The sequence below is a fragment of the Nothoprocta perdicaria genome, unplaced genomic scaffold (assembly GCF_003342845.1).
Source record: "Nothoprocta perdicaria isolate Ctin4 unplaced genomic scaffold, notPer1 scaffold_28, whole genome shotgun sequence".
NCBI classification, from domain to species: domain Eukaryota; kingdom Metazoa; phylum Chordata; class Aves; order Tinamiformes; family Tinamidae; genus Nothoprocta; species Nothoprocta perdicaria.
In genome coordinates, this window is record NW_020455510.1 from 5,765,009 (window position 1) to 5,780,468 (window position 15,460).

Here is a 15,460-nt window from a genome sequence, read left to right on the forward strand (position 1 = left end):
CCAGGTTGGAAGGGGCCTCCAGGGATCATCCTGGAGAAAAATACAGGCACGCAGACCTGAAATATTGCAAAAAATAATTCAGTGCTAAATATGAATTAATCTTGAAGAGTTTATTCAGCCTTTCTGACCGAAAAGTCCAGAGTTTCCCTCAGAAAAGCAAGAAATAAAAGAAACCCTTTCTTTGCCTCCTTGCAGAGAGAAGACTGATGCGAATTAAGGGCTTGTCCCAGGAGGTGACCTCCAAGGAGATGCTGCGTACGCTTTCCCAGGCCAGGAAGGAATGCTGGGACAGGTTCCTGCAGGAGAAGGTTGAGTCCGAATGTTTCCTAGAGGGACATGAATCTGATGAGAGGTAATAAGCAAATTAACCAAGGAATCAACCATTCCGGGCAAATCATTTCTGTTAGCCAATAGATCCCACTTTATTTTGTAAAAGTAAGGTAAGTTCTGGCCAGGAATTGTTCCAGGGCATCGTGAGGAAGGATAATGTTTCACTGCAACTTGGCCAAGGTTGTCGCAGCCTTTCCTGAAACGGTCAGGAAAATGGTAAATACCATTTCCCTCCCACGTGCAGGAAAATAGCCAGAACATTTGCAGTTTGAACCTGCTGGATGATTTCCCTCGTTGCACGCAGAGCAGGGATTCTTTAAAGCATCTCAAATTATTGTTGTTATGATTTTTAAGCTTAACTTTACAAAGGAATCCCAGGCCATTCCCTGCATCCTTGTAAAGTCCCACCTAAGCACTGCTCCGGGTGCAACCTTTTCTTTGAAGCTCTTTACTGGGTTGATGCCAGTCCTGAGATTGGCTCTCCCAAATAACTGGCTTTCAGTTTGGTGCCTGTCTTAACAGTTCTTTTGCTCTCTCCCCCATTACCTTTTCTTTTCTTTCATGACAATATGAAAGTCTCTTTCTTTCGCAATCTCAGGTTCTCAGTCGCTTAAAATGTTCGCAATATCTTCGCTTTCTGAGCTGGCATTTTTCATGATTGCTTCTTGCTGAAAAGAAAATCTTTTTGCCTCCTTTGAAGAAAATCTGCTCAAGCTAGTTTTGGAGCCTAAGGGTGAAAAATAATACTTATAGGTAGATTYTTGGTTCTTTCTTCAAACCATTTAGCTTGGATGCAATATGTATTTTAAAAAGTCATATAWTAGCAGACCTGTGTGATCTTTTTATTTGGCAAATGTTTTTAAGGGCTGAGAATGTTATCCTCGAAAATTTTTCCTCACTAGAATTTGAGTAAAGGAAGGTAGAAGTCATCGCTGAGAGGTACTGAGCTATTTGATTCCCATTAAATCTGCTCTGAGATCAATCATTTAGAAATAGGCTCTAAAATATCAAGTATATTAGTGTATTAATATGTTTGTATAGTATCCATAGGAGGGCTAGCATTCTAGGGAGTATTCATACCACTCATACCACTTTTTTTTTCTTAACCTTGTGGTGTTAGTTTTGCTAGTAAACATTAATGGTCATGCTCTGTATACATGATTCATAGGGGCTTTTTTATATGCTTTTGTTCCTACTCTTCATCGCCATTGACCARGTTTGTTGTATTTTTGTATTTTTCAATGCTGGCTTTGTACCTCCAACCCAGGAAGCTGAACCCTCAATTTTATAAAGCCTTTGGCTGCAGTGACAAACGAATACTTTAGAAAAACAGAAGGTGATGTACCTGCTGAGGATTATGTTCATCAGGAAAACCAGTGAGAGAGAATAAWACCTTTCCAAGCGTAGCTGAAAAAGCCTAGCTGCAACAAAACAGCCTGAGTTCTTCCTACACTTTGAAGTGTTTTCTTTATGAGCCATGTCCTGCCTTTTAAGGATATTGCTGACAGACTCGCAGCGGGACGTCAAGAAGCACGATGCTTCTGTGTTATTGCAGTGAAGGATCCTGCCTGCTCCTCCGGCACGCAGATGAGTTTACGGTCCACAAAAGAGTCTACCAAATTGAAATAAATMTATCTGGAGCCTTCTTCTGGCTTTGTTTGTAATGCCCTTTTGAGTTTTTAGTGTTGTTTTATGTTCACTGTGTTCACTTATGTTCACCTTGTCTTGGCCTTTGTATTTTAGCACACTGGAACACCTAAAGCGGTGGCTGCAGCCTGATAAAGTGGCAATCAGTACTGAAGAAGTCCAGTGCCTCATCCCTCCGGAATCCCAGRCGGAGAAGCAGGAGACCGAGGAAGAGCCTCCTGGAGCGGAGCAGTGAGGTGCACGCCAGTCACGCCACACAGCTGCCTCTTGCCCTAATCCTGTTGCAGTTGTTGGCAGTTACAGTAAAAACAAGTTGGGGTTGAGGGACAGTGCCAAATATTGTTAGTTAAACCAGTTAAAAAATCTGTGGAGCTGCAGGGCTAGTGACTGGTGGTTGTTATTTGTAAGAGTGAAATGCCCATGACACACAGTGAGCGCTGAACTCGGGTCCTGCATTGATCTACTCCCAGCCTGTAGCAGCCTAATGATTCCAGTCCCAATGCGAATTGTGTGTAAATCAGCAAGAGAGATATTGAACAAAAAGAAAAGCAGCTGTTGAGAAGCATCAGAAAATACCGCGCTCTAGAATAGAACAGATAAACTGTGGAATTAGTTTTTCCTCCTGTTTTGTTATGATACTGGGCACGTTTTTCCTTGCTGCAAAGGACACAGTGGTGCTCTCGGTATCTGTGTTTGGGCTGGCTCTGAGCTGTCTGGAGCAGGATAGGTATTTTTCATCTATCTGAATGTGGAGTCCTAAAGGAACTGTCATTGTCAGAATTGAGCAGATATCATTATTGAAGGCTACAGAAGGCTATTTAACATTCCTCTTTCTAACATACCCTCTTGGAACATCCYACTTCACTGGTCATCCAAATCCTCTATAACAGAATAGACTGGAGAGGGAATAATTTTGCGTTGCTTGTCCCTTTTTGTCCCTTGCTTTTCTGTCTTTTAGTCTCACTGAGAAAGGGACAGATGAGATTCAGTATTCAGGAAAATAAGTGTTAACCACACGGACTGCAAATAACTTATTTTCAGCACAGGCTTGCAGAGGGTTGTCTGACTTGAAATGTGCTGCCATGTACATTTCTCTGTCATCCCGTTTAGCTCTGCAGAGGGTTCCCATCACTAATCAAAACATCTGTAATTATGAAGTGGTCTAAGACTGACTCTGCTTTAAGCTGTGCTTTCCCTCCTAACATTAACACCAAAGGTCAGTAGAGGGAAGCAACCTAYGTCTCCTGGTGGGTAAAGCTCTTTAGACAGAACCTATAGGGTGATTCTGGTAGCTTATGTGGACTAGACTCATATTCAAGGTATAACTGTGTGAAAATACATTTTTAAACTAGCTCCTTGATATATTTTCATTGCTTTTTGTCTCTGTGCAGTTACAGACGGTGCTGTTGTCTCATTCACTATGACCCTATTGCTGCTTCTGCCTGTGATTTTCAGTGTTGTGACTTGGGGCTTGTCCCCGTGATCTTCTTAATCAGTGTAACTGCCTACCTCAACCTTACTATTCACAAAGTAAGATACACTCAKAGTTCTCCAAGTGCATTCTTCATTATCCATTCTCTGATGAATTCTATTCTCTATACATTCTTCATTTCTTCATTAGGGCAAGCATACACTTTGAGATTTGAGAAATACAGTGAATCATCTGAATGTCAGCCAGTCTGCCTTGTTGGAGGGCTCTTTTGTCTTCTTTTAAATGTCCTTGTTAATTTTTCTGAGGTTCCTGATTTGTTGTGCATTCAAATACAGTCCTGTATAGACCCTACCTCCCACTGCATTGTCAGGCTGTAATGAAGACACTTCTGAGTATATGCCAGAAATAGCATGTGCAAGGAGAGAAAAATGCAATTTTCTTTTTTTTTTTCTGTAACCATGCTGTTTTCTAGTCAGTACATTTCCCTTTTGTGATTATAAATGGATGTGAACATGCTTTACATTATCTTGTCTCTCCCCATTAAAATCGTCTGAGTTAAAAAAAGCTTTTCAAACAACACTACCAAAACACTTAACATTTTAGAGCCACATAACCTCTTCTGCCTTTGAAAAAAGTGAGCTTAGAGAAAGCAGTACTGACTCTTTCATGTGAAAACAGCTCTGAAAACCCAAGAAAAATGGTTGGTAAGAATTGTCTCAATACAGAACATGAAACTACGAGTCCGTTGCCTTTTCAGTGATACCCGGTCAAGACATATTTGCGAGTCAGTGAGATCTCTGTTTGGAAAAAGGGGAAGCTTTTCCCCTTTCCATCTGCTTAGATTTATCCAAAATGTGAGACTTGCCCCTTTGGGTATCTTCTTGTGCTAGAAGATCTTTTTAAATGTAACAGTGAGGACTGGCTGTTCACTACCCCTTTGTGTTTGTAAAGCACCTTGTTAAAGGATGGAAGAGTTAGACCTCTTGCAGACATTGATAATTATCAGCAGATTCAAGGGCTTTCACTAAAAAACACCTGCAGAAATCAGCAGTGAGCAGCCCGGTGCCAGAAAGTCAAGCAAGGGAGAAGGGGTTAAATACTGTTCCTGGCCATCTGCAGAATATACATATATATATTTTTATATAGAAAATTAAGCCTTCTAAAAGCTGAGTGTCTTGAGATTGACATTTAACTATAGACCTAGAGACTGTACTCAAAACAAGGACTACATTAAGCTCTGCCTCTTTACAGTCTTGCTCTGAAAGCTGACATAGGTGACTCAGTCCTATAGTTCCCCCTTGGGACGCATAGACTTGGGGTTGCCCTATACTTGAATTGTCCTAAGAGCGATGGGAATTCRCCTTAAAAACTCTGTTGGGAAGGCTGCATCCATGGGAATGGAGAAAAGCTGTGATGCATTCAGCCTGTGTTGGGCTCAGTGTGAGACTAGCACACGTGTTTCAGTGTTGGTCTGTCTTGGTGCAAGCCTGCTGGATGTAGTTACCCCAGCAAGGAAATTACTTTCAGCAATTACTATTTTTTTCTTTTAGTTTTCTTTTTCTGAGCCAAAGAAAGAGCTGTTCAGCTTCTGTCAGTCACGAGAGCTCTTGCTGGCATGAACAGCATTTCCACTAGGGCCTTTTTGCTCGCACAGCAAGGGCAGCCTTTCTGGATGTGGAAATAACACACACACTGGGAGATGTGCCAGCCTAAACAAAACCAGCAGAGAGGAGCAGCTGATATCCAGGTAATAGCAGAGAAAAAGGCAAATTATCAGTAGGCACAGGTTGGTCCTCAGTTCAGCAGCACGTTCAGCCTGTTGCAGCAAGGCGAAGGCCCACGCTGGGAAATGCAGAAGGGCCCATTTTAGGCAAGGAAAGGAAAGGAATGCATGGGAGGAGATAAAACCAAGGACAATTATTGAGCTTGATGTGTGCTAGGAAAGGTACCGGCTGTGCAATTCCCGCAGGTCTCCCGTGCCTGTTTCCCAAGGACTCCTGCCGACCAGCACGCGGAAAGGAGGCAGTTCGCCGTGTACTTACCCAAATGAATGCAACCTGATTAGAGGGTGAATTGGCATTGTTAGCATAACGAGGCTAATAATATTCTGCCCTTCCGTCCCGCTTTTTAACGGATGGGCTCTCCACGTGGAAGAAAACGTGGGAATTTGTGGGACCCGTGGGAGGAAGGGCTGCGCTGCGGATGCCGTTGGGCCRAGAACGTGACCAGACCCAAGGCTGGCGTTGCCAGAAGCGGCTTCTGCTGCTCCTGCTTCCACTGCTGCATGTGGAGATGCTTTCCAGGTGCCGAGCCCTGTCACCTCCTAAAACCAGCAGCTATTTCTTAAGACTGGCTCCGTGCAGTGACTAATGCAGGTAGAAGCCGATGGCAAGAGTGATTATCCCGCAGCTCCTTGGAAGCGGTAAATATTAAGTCAAAAAAATAAAAGGCTTATCAGATTCTTCTGCTCTTTAAAATGAACAAAAAGCTCTTGGCCAGACTGCCGATGATTATTTTCTTCCTGCTGGTTATTTGACAGGGATGAATGCGTTTCCTTAAACCCAGCTCTCAGACAATTCACATAACGCAGACCCACAGTCATCAGCCTGAGACAAATTAGCAGGCGGCTTTTGCCAAAAGCCTTCGCTTTGCAGAACTCCTTATAGTACTGATGTGCRAATTTCCCTTCCTGCTGCTGCAATAAATATATAAAAGTAAATAAAATGATCAAGAGGAGGCTGTTTTTAACTTTTCTCCATTTAAAATAAGTTATTCTGGAAAAGATTGAAAGATCTTTCATGTGGAGTATAGAGACATCCAAAGCCAGTGGAGACGGTGGGAAATGACCTGCTTTGGAGCTGGCATCCAGGTACTGGGTCCCTGTTAAATAACAAGTCATTGGACTAGAAAGTAACTAAAATGTTGGACTTCAACGTGAGGTCCTGGAGACACAAAGACTTGTTTTTCCCTGTACGTAGAGGAAAGTCAAAGTGACAAAGCCCCAGTCTTTTCATGAGGGGGGAACAACTGGTCCAGTGCAGTAACCAGGCTGTTCTGCAGCAATATACATGGGAAGACCTGAGAGTTTGAAAATGAATTCTTTGAAGGGGTTCATTCACACTGTTTCCAATCCACTGGTCCAAGGTCCCAAAGTCTCCACGAGAGCTCACAGAGCGATTCGTGCTTCTGCTGGAGACCTGGAGTTGTGCAGGAAGAGCCTCTTTGGCAATAGATGTACACATTGGAAATATCTCCATGAAGCCATTTCCTTATCTAAGTTAAGGGTCAATGTGGGACCTGGGACTCAGCTGTGGAGGCCTAAGGAGTCAACTCTTGTCACGGTTGCTCTGAGGTAGATCAGCCAAGTTGTTTCCCAAGAGCTGGGAGTGGAAAAATCTGTTCCTGCAAAATTCTGTCGCCACGAACGCGACTCCAGAGTGGTTTTTGGAACCTGTCTGGCCTGGGAAAGAGAAGATTTTCACAGGTTCACTTGCTGAAGCCTTTAATCCTCAGCAATCTGCTTTATCTTAACATCAGCACATCCTTCAGGTCACCAAAATAGTTTTCCCGAGGGTTAATTTCAGCTCTCATTGCCAATTGTAAAACTCTAGTGTGATGCAATGGAAATAAAGTGACTACTACAGGCAGAGGGCACTAATATTATCACTGGGTACCCAGCAGCAACTCCGGTCTTGTTAGAAGTCCTGCAGGAACTTCATTTCATAACTGCAGTGAGTTATACGAGTAACACTCGGTTCCTCTCCTTTTAATCACCYGATATAACTACATTGCAACCAGCTAGGCACTCCAGGTAGGAGGCATCACCCTCCTTAAAAAGTTGTTGAGGAAGGTGAGGAGCCCTTCAGAACACGGTGCATCCAAAGTTCCTTCACGCAACAATATCTACCCCATAAAAATGAGAAAGAAAAAAAAAATCCCCAAATTCATGGCCTGCCCTTCCAAATCTAGTCAGGGAATTTGTTTCCCCTCTCATGGCATCTGCTGACAGATTTAAGCACAGCTGCAACATCAGCCGTGATTCCTCTCCGGGACTCCGGTGTTTCAGTCCAGCTGTTTCCTTGCAGCATTTTCACCCGGTGGCTTCAAGGGACAACGAGAAAAGAAGTCGAGATTGCCAGTCTCRGCATGGGTCGTGTGCTTAGAGATTTGCAGGGGTGAACGGGGTAGGCTGGAAATAACTGCATCCATCAAGGGGGTTACAGCATCTCAGGGACGATTCGGATCACTGGGAAAACAGGTTTCCTGAAAAATGAGGGACTCAAGTCCTGCTGACAGAAGGAAGGGGAAAGGAGGGGRAAAAAAAGAGCTTTCCAGAAYTACRGTTTTCTTTAAAAAAAMCCCMAAAAACTAGCAATGTTCCGTGCAAGAATGAATAATGTATGAACGCTTCGGTTTGCTTTGTATTAAAAGACATTTACGTTGCTTGTAGGGGATGCGCAGTCAAGAATAAAAAGCTAATCCTGCTACCTGCATGTCCTAAACACTCCAGTGCCTTGCAGTTTTTTTCCAGTGGAAAGTGTCAGTGCAGAAAGGGTTTTAGTGCTAAAGCTTTCCTCTCAGCCTCTTAAAAGCAGCAATAATAATGAATGGAAGCGATTTGTGGATTGAGAAGGTCTTACGCGCGTGCTGTTCTTCTGGGTCAACTCTCTTGAAAATACCGAGTTCCTCGAGCACATCCGTGGAAAAAAAGGTGACCTGAGATGTTCCGCGGGGAAATGGGAAGAGGCGTTTGGTGGAAAAGAGGCAGAACTGGGGACATTGTGAGCGGCTGCAGCTCCGGCTTGCCCCGGCACAAAGCAAACTTGGAATAATGGGATGGGGATGGGGAGGGGATACCCAGCACCGCTAAGAGAGATCCCTCCTCCCTTGGGATCACCTGGGGGCACCTCCTAAGTCTAGGAGTTGCAAATCCTACTGCCGAGGAAGCCCCGGAGCCCCCTTGCAGAAGGACCTGGACGGGAAGGAGCGGACTCCCGAAACGCCGGTAGGCGCAGGAGGGGACGCGAACACCCTGTTCCTCCCCTTGCTTTTAGTTTCGCAGCGCCGGCCCCAGCGTGGGGTGCGCCGGGGAGAGCCACAGTGCCCAGAGGGCTGTGCCTTGCGAGCCGAGCGGTCTCTGTCACATCCACGGGAATCGGGAATTGTTGGCGAGCCGGACTGCTGTCTAACCTTGCCAGGAGGCCAGCTCAGCAGCGTGGATCCCTGTGAGGGTAAGTGCGCCTCCGGCGTGTCCCGAAGCCGCGCGGATCCGCGCGCAGCCCCAGCGGCTCAGCCCCGACCCTCCGGCACCATCGCGGCAGCAGGAGAGAGGCATCTTGGTGCCGTGCGGATGGAGCGGCTCTGCTCAGGCAAAGCGCTCCCCAGGGTGGATGYGGCTCCAAGGAAAGAGCAAAGGGATGGATTCAGAGAAGGGAGAGYGCGAGCAAGGATGGGAAGCAGGGGGACCAGCTCAGGTGACCCAAGTAAGGAGAGAGCAAACCCAGCATAGGGAAGAGAGTAGATGGGTGAGAAGCTAAAAGCAAAGACGCGGGAGCCCCTTTGGCTGCTGTGTGTCCGGGAAGCCTGGGGATTGCTCTTCCTTAGGTGTCCCAAGCGGCTGGAGGTGACCTGCAGCTCCCTGCGTCTTCCCCACCGTTTGGTTAACCATTTCTTAGCCAAGTTTCGCTCATTCTGTCATGGCATCTCCATTCCRCCCCATCCCATCAGCCTGGAGGGAAGAGAGTGCAACCTGACTGCCAGGACAACCCTATGCAGACCCTATGCAGGAGACACCTGATGRGGGCTAATCCCTGAGCTACTCTGATATATGATAGAAAACCATAGCCAGCCCTAAGCCAGGACAAGCTAGAGACAGCCCAGCATCACCTCTGCCAGCCCAGGCTCATCCTAAGCCCTGGAGACAGCTTGCTCTGCCCAAAAGCACAAATGGGGCAGGTTTCCTCCTCTTTGAGACTAAAAAGCCTGTCTCTGCTTGACTTTAAGGCATGGAGAAGCAGCATCTGCTACAGGAAGGACCGAGCATGGCTTACAGTCAGCTCCCAAATGATTCCTGGCAGAACAGCTCAGCGCCTCTCTTCACAGGCCTGGACCTCCTCTTGGAGCTGAAACCGCTCTTCATCCCTCTTTACGCCACCCTCGTGACAGTGGCGTGCGCAGGGAACCTCCTCCTCATCCTGCTCATCGCCCTCACCAAGAAGCTGCACTGCACCACCAATTTCCTCATCGGGAACCTGGCGGCGGCYGACTTGGTCATGTGCCTCGCCTGCGTCCCGCTGACCGCCTCCTACGCCTTCGAGATGCGGGGCTGGCTCTTCGGCGTGTTCATGTGCTACTTCGTCACCTTGATGCAGGCCGCCACCGTGTTCGTGTCGGTGCTGTCCCTCACCGCCATTGCGGTGGATCGCTACGTCGTCGTCGCCTACCCCATTCGCCGGAGGATAAGCCGCAAGTCCTGCGTCTGCGTCGTGGCCTTCATTTGGTTGCTCTCCGTTATGGCCTCCGTGCCCACTTTGCTGCACACCCACTACCTGGACCTCAASAAGATTGGCCATGACATGATCATCTGCGAAGAGTTCTGGAAGCATGAAGAGAGGGAGAGGCTGCTGTACTCATGCTTGATGCTCCTCTTGTCCTACATGCTCCCACTTTTGGCAGTATCAGCCTCTTTCTGTGCCATTTCTTACCACCTCAGGAAGAGAAATATCCCAGGTGCTGCCTACCCCTGCCAAGACAAGTGGGCCAAGACAAAGCAGAAGACCTTCCGGGTGCTCAGCATATCGGTGGTTTGCTTTGCTATCTGCTGGCTCCCTCTCCAGGTGGTGAACTTCATCAGAGACATTGACGAGGAGTTCACCATCCTGGACAAGAGGTACGTGAACGTCATCCAGGTCTCATGTCACTTGATTGCCATGAGCTCTGCYTGCTACAACCCTTTCATCTATGCCTCCCTCCACGACAAATTCAGGTTGCACCTTAGAAACTGCCTTTACCGCAAAAAGAAGAGCTCCAGCATCTTGTCTTGCAAGGCATCTCGCTTCAATACTTGCTCCACTCTGGCAGATGCTCCTATGGGTTTCTCAGACAAGATAGCGTTGCAAACTAGATGCTCTTAACTGAAATATATGAGAAGATCGTTTTTGCTCTTGGACCTCAYGTGCTCCTCTTTGCTTTAGCTGGGACACAGAAGCCCATTGCTCAAGCCTTGTGATATTGATATGTTGCTGTTCCCCSCAAAAGGACTTTTGTGCCTAACAACTCAGAAGTGTGGGATTTGTGTCTTCAAGGACCGGCTCTTCCAAGCAATTCAAGCATATTTTGGTCTTTGTGAAAAAAAAAAAAAGAGTAACAAGAAATACAATGATTGTGCAAATGCAGAATCTGAGCCAGATGTAGAAATACTAAAGGAGTGATATGTGCTCCCAACTGACTTAATTCAAGGCTCAAAATAATAAAAAAGTGATTGTCTATGAGACAACAGTTGCTTGCACTGACAAAATAGATGTATCCAGATTAATGACCAGACACTTAACTATTCTGATATTTTTTTGTGAGCCTTGGTTTTTAGATCTCAGTGGTCAGAYGTCTGCCTCAGTTTTTGTGCTTGCTTGGTAGTGGCAACTCAAGGGTGCGACAGAAAAYGGCATTTCAGCCCCCTCTTACCACTCCTAAAAGCTGCTCAGTTTTGCATATCTCAAGGATACAATCAAGCAGTAGGAACTAATAATTTGAGCTGTAACCCCCGGAGAAGTTCTGTTTTCCTGCTCTCATGTAGATCCCTTTCTCAGAACTTTCAAGACTACTTTTGTGGCTCCTCTGACAACTTGGCAAATTTGGCCAAAGTCTTAAATTTGGCCCAAATCTCCCACTTTCCGAACACAACTGATGGAAGCAGGCAGCCAGGACTCTACTCAGAATCTATTCAGGACTTCTCCTTGCAGCTTATTTAAGAGGTGGGTCTTTTCTAAGGAAGAATAACACATATTAGGTGCATTTAAGAATGGCTTTGGTGCATGGATTCATTTGGTAGGACAAAGATTGTTCCTAAGCAACGGAGAGCATATTCTGCCTCCTTTAAGAACAACAGCTCTCACAGGTGACAGTGAAATTGCTGCGTGTGCTTTGTTGATGTTGTATTTTTCAATTGCAGCTCACTGGTAAAGGACAACATACGTTCAGCAAYGTGCATTCCTCTCTTGGGGACTGTACCGGGGCATGTGGCTGCTGAAAGCAGATATCCCATTTTGAGAGACTGGGCTGGGGAGGACTTCGTAATCTCCTAAACTTTCGGGAGAAGCCATTTGTCTAAGGAAGGCCCCAATGCTCCAACTGTTCATGTGCATGGCCACGCTTGGAGGAAGAGGCTCACTTGCCCCAAGGAGGGCCCAMCAGAAGAGCGATGCTTGTCTTTTCCTGTAATAAAGGCTGGAAAAACTCTGCCTGTGTGCTTGAATAGGTTCTACTCTAAAAAAATAACATCTGCTTTTGATATCCTTGAGTGTCACTTAATTTCAGTGCAGGAAAATAATAAATTTAGACACATTTATCTATGTTGCTGTCACTATTGGCAGTTGCCACTTGGTTTTGGTCRGTCTTCCACACAGACCCTTCTTGTGTGTCCTTGTTCCTCCAAACTGTGACTGGTTGGTGGTTCCACGCTCCTCATCTTTGCCCAACATGATCTCAACACAGCAATAGGGTGACAGCACTTAGCAAGAATCCTCTTTAATAGTTCCTGATGTTTGAGAAACGGATACAGACACCCTGGATACCTCTGTGCACAAGCAGGACCGAGAAATAAGTCACTCCTCTCCAACTTGATGCTGCTGCAGGAGAAAAGTCTTGTTCATCCCACTCAGCAACCACCTTGTCATCACAAGCCTCTCCTTGCGGAGCATCCTGGCAGGCTCTACACAAAAGCAGGACCCACACAAAGCCTTGTAGATGGACCTGCAAGCACCATAACATCCTTCCTTCTTTGTCYAAGCAGCCACAGAAAGAGGCTCACGGACCATTTGGTGATAGCGACAGCCACCACAGCAAATTGCCGGGCACATTTTAGGGTCAGATTCATGCAGTTTGAGAGATCGTACAAGCTTTGGTTTTCTGGACACTAGCCTTTATCTTAAAGGGATGGGCAAGTGGCACAAGATGTAGACTGGTATTGTCCCGAAGGACAATGAGCCTTCTGAGAAGTCTGATTCCTTTCGGATTTCTTAGAGGAAAGCAATATCCTGTTGTTTGGTCATGATCAGACAAAGCAGCGAGTCAACGCTGGAATCCAAGCAGAAAAAAAATCAGTTTTGTGTCTCTGACAGTATGTGTCAGAGTCTAGAAAAGGGAAAGTCTATGGGTAAGATCCCAGCCTTTCCCTTGCACAAGGGTTCTTCCACTTTTGCTAGTATTTTGGCCCACTTAGCTTTAACTGACCTGAAGCTATGGTATTTTTTACTCCTTGCCCTGGGCTGTTAATTCTCCTTATAGCTGATGGCACTGTAGGAAAACAAGAGTCTCTCATCCTCTGTCAATTCTTTCTTCATTAATTTCCTCCTATCACAAGCTCTATTACTTAAACCTTAACTAAAGCCCCTTGAATTACCCCAATAGCTCTCCTCAGCTATTCTTTCTTATTATTTTCCTGCTGCACGTTCAGAGGTGCAAACACAGGGCAGCCCTACCACCTCTTCAGAGACAAAAGGCTTCCTGTCTGCATCTTCTCCTGCTGTCTCCGTTTTACATCTCTTTTATCTATTCCTATAATCTGCAACCATGCACATTTGCCTCTCTTATTGTTCTGCTGAGCAATGTGACCAGATCAAACGAACACTGTTCCTCCACCCCGCTCCTATCGGTTGCAAAAGCCATTTGTTCATTTAATGAAATGAAAGTTTACAGTATTTTTCCCTAAAAAGAGCCTTAAGTCCCCACAGTTCATAAACGTTTGCTAAAAATTGATAGTGATGGGGGGCTATGATCTACTTCTGAGATCCCTTCTAACTCTGTCACACTGGCGTCCATGCAACATTTCCAAGGTAAGATGAGAACTGTTGAGCATATGACCAATAGCTGTAGTAGACTTGGTAGAAAAGATTCAGGCTCCTTCAAGGACAAACTGAGTGGGAATGCCCAGGAATTAGAATGATTTAGCTCACCTTCTCCACAACCTCTCCAAACCCACCGCTCTTCKGCTCTGAGCTGCTCCTCCATCTCCAGACTCCCCTCCTGAGGTCCCTACCCTGACTTCAGCCTCCTGCGAAGAAACTGGTGTCTCTCCATGGATTTTGTTCCCTTCCCTAGGGAAGAAAGAGAGGCTGGTGGTGGGAAGAAGTGTCCTGGCAACCTTTGGCAACCTCTTGATTGGAACTGCTGTGTGATCTTGGCTGTGGTGGTCACATCTTGGGTGATGCCAGGTTTGAGTGGGGTTGGAGGTCCCCAGTCCTGAAGGCACGGGGTACTGCCACAAGAGTGGCCTCCAAAAGGAAAACATCAAGGACAAAGTTATAAAGGGAGATAACAAGAGCAGGATCTTCCAATCTGGGAACCTAAGCCATTTAACCATAACCTGTTTAGAGGTCTGTACCTCTAAGAGGAATAGAGTGTTTGTTTATTACAGTGCCGTTCTCTAGAATGCACTTGAGAGATTATCATTTGAAAGAGCTTACATACATGCACGGTATTATGACCATGATTTGATTACCATTCGAGTTTCTCCCATGGCTGCAAATGATGAAATCCTTTGTCCTTTTATTGAGAATAAATTGAGACATAGCATTAGTTATAAATTTACATGAAGGATCTCCTTTTTCTTTTTTTTTTTTTTTCTTTCTTCCCCATGTGTACTGAATTGCCTCTTGGAAATGTCCTCCTTTGTCCTCCAATTACACAAAGCAAACAAAATGAGACCGGTAATTTTCCACTGGTCCAAATACCCCACTCTTTACTATGTTTGCTCCACCATAATGTCATCARCGATGAATGCTCTTGCAGTTCACAAAGCAGCCATTAAAAGAGAAGCTTCTATGTCAAACTGAAGTCTTTAGAAGCGTTTTGTTCATGAAGAAACTTGGTTGAGAAACGCTCAGGGAATTTTTGTTGTCGTTGTTGTTTCCTAGCTCATTACAGATAATATTAATCATGTAGCTGAGGATCCTTTCATTTCCAATTTCCTTGATAAGTCTTCCAAAAAAAGTTTTCACATTTCAAACTGCAAACTTAATAGTGATTAGAGAATATAAAGGCTGTACAAACTCTGCTTCAGTATAGGCCCATCATTTTCCTTTCAAGTTTTGGCTCCAGCTGAAGAAAAAGGAGGCATATAGTTGGCTAAAACTATAGTTATTTTTATCTCTTTTGAATAAAACCACAATTATTTCACCCCAGGTCTCCAGCCATAACTATTTCTTTAGCAAAACGCAGTTCCTCTTCCTCCCAGTGACATTTCTGAGAGAGTCATCTCTTTATTCACAAACCTGCCTAACTTTTTGAAATCAAAAAAGATAGATAAGACAAGTAGGTTATAAAAAAAAAAAAGAGAGAGAGAGAGAGAGAGAGAGAGAGAAAAATTCATATTTACCTCTAAGGAAAGAACGAAAAAAAAACTCTTAGCAAAGTTCAGGTACTACAAACACTACCTCTGCCCACCTCATGCTGTCTCCTAGCTGCAGACAATAAACAACTCGTGAATTCAAGGCTCACAGAGGGAATTTTCCAGCTGAGCTCAGGATATTTCTAGGCTGGACAGACCTTCCTCATACTGCTGAGCTCTGTTTGCAAGATCAAAATCAACCGCAGAGTGTTCTTGGGGAGGGAGAAAGCAGACAAGGATAATCCAGATTACAGCTAAAATGGTCCAGACCTGGGTATGAATAAAGGGAGGAAGCACCTACTGAAAAGCACAGGGACACCTAAGTGGGACAGGAGTAATGACCAAGAGGAAAACTTTTGGGGCCAAATCTTTTGTGCAGAATCTTGTAATTTCCATGCTCTTTGCATGGGGTGATTGAGCTCATGTCTCTAGCAAACTTCCTGAAAACA

General features: G+C 45.4%; 2 protein-coding genes across 3 annotated transcripts in view; both read left to right on the plus strand.

The window, feature by feature from the left end:
• The window catches only part of CCDC32 (coiled-coil domain containing 32), a 5,169-nt gene extending 421 nt beyond the window's left edge, over positions 1–4,748 (plus strand). The window contains exons 2-3 of the mRNA XM_026041116.1: positions 196–352; positions 2,074–4,748. Of these exons, the coding sequence (XP_025896901.1) occupies positions 196–352; positions 2,074–2,212 (296 nt within the window). The 3' untranslated portion in view covers positions 2,213–4,748. The remainder of the gene's footprint in view (positions 1–195; positions 353–2,073) is intronic.
• Positions 4,749–8,584: 3,836 nt separating this feature from the next.
• Positions 8,585–11,782, plus strand: LOC112948851 (prolactin-releasing peptide receptor-like). Of its 2 annotated transcripts, XR_003249709.1 has the most exons (3): positions 8,585–8,640; positions 9,413–11,379; positions 11,577–11,782. XR_003249709.1 is itself a non-coding variant. In XM_026041183.1 (2 exons), the coding sequence occupies exon 2, from the start codon at positions 9,415–9,417 to the stop codon at positions 10,540–10,542; it is 1,128 nt and encodes a 375-aa protein (XP_025896968.1). In that variant the 5' UTR covers positions 8,585–8,640; positions 9,413–9,414; the 3' UTR covers positions 10,543–11,782. The 2 variants fall into 2 exon arrangements, 1 of the variants encoding a protein (XP_025896968.1); XM_026041183.1 differs by having other exon boundaries at positions 9,413–11,782.
• Positions 11,783–15,460: the final 3,678 nt, after the last annotated feature.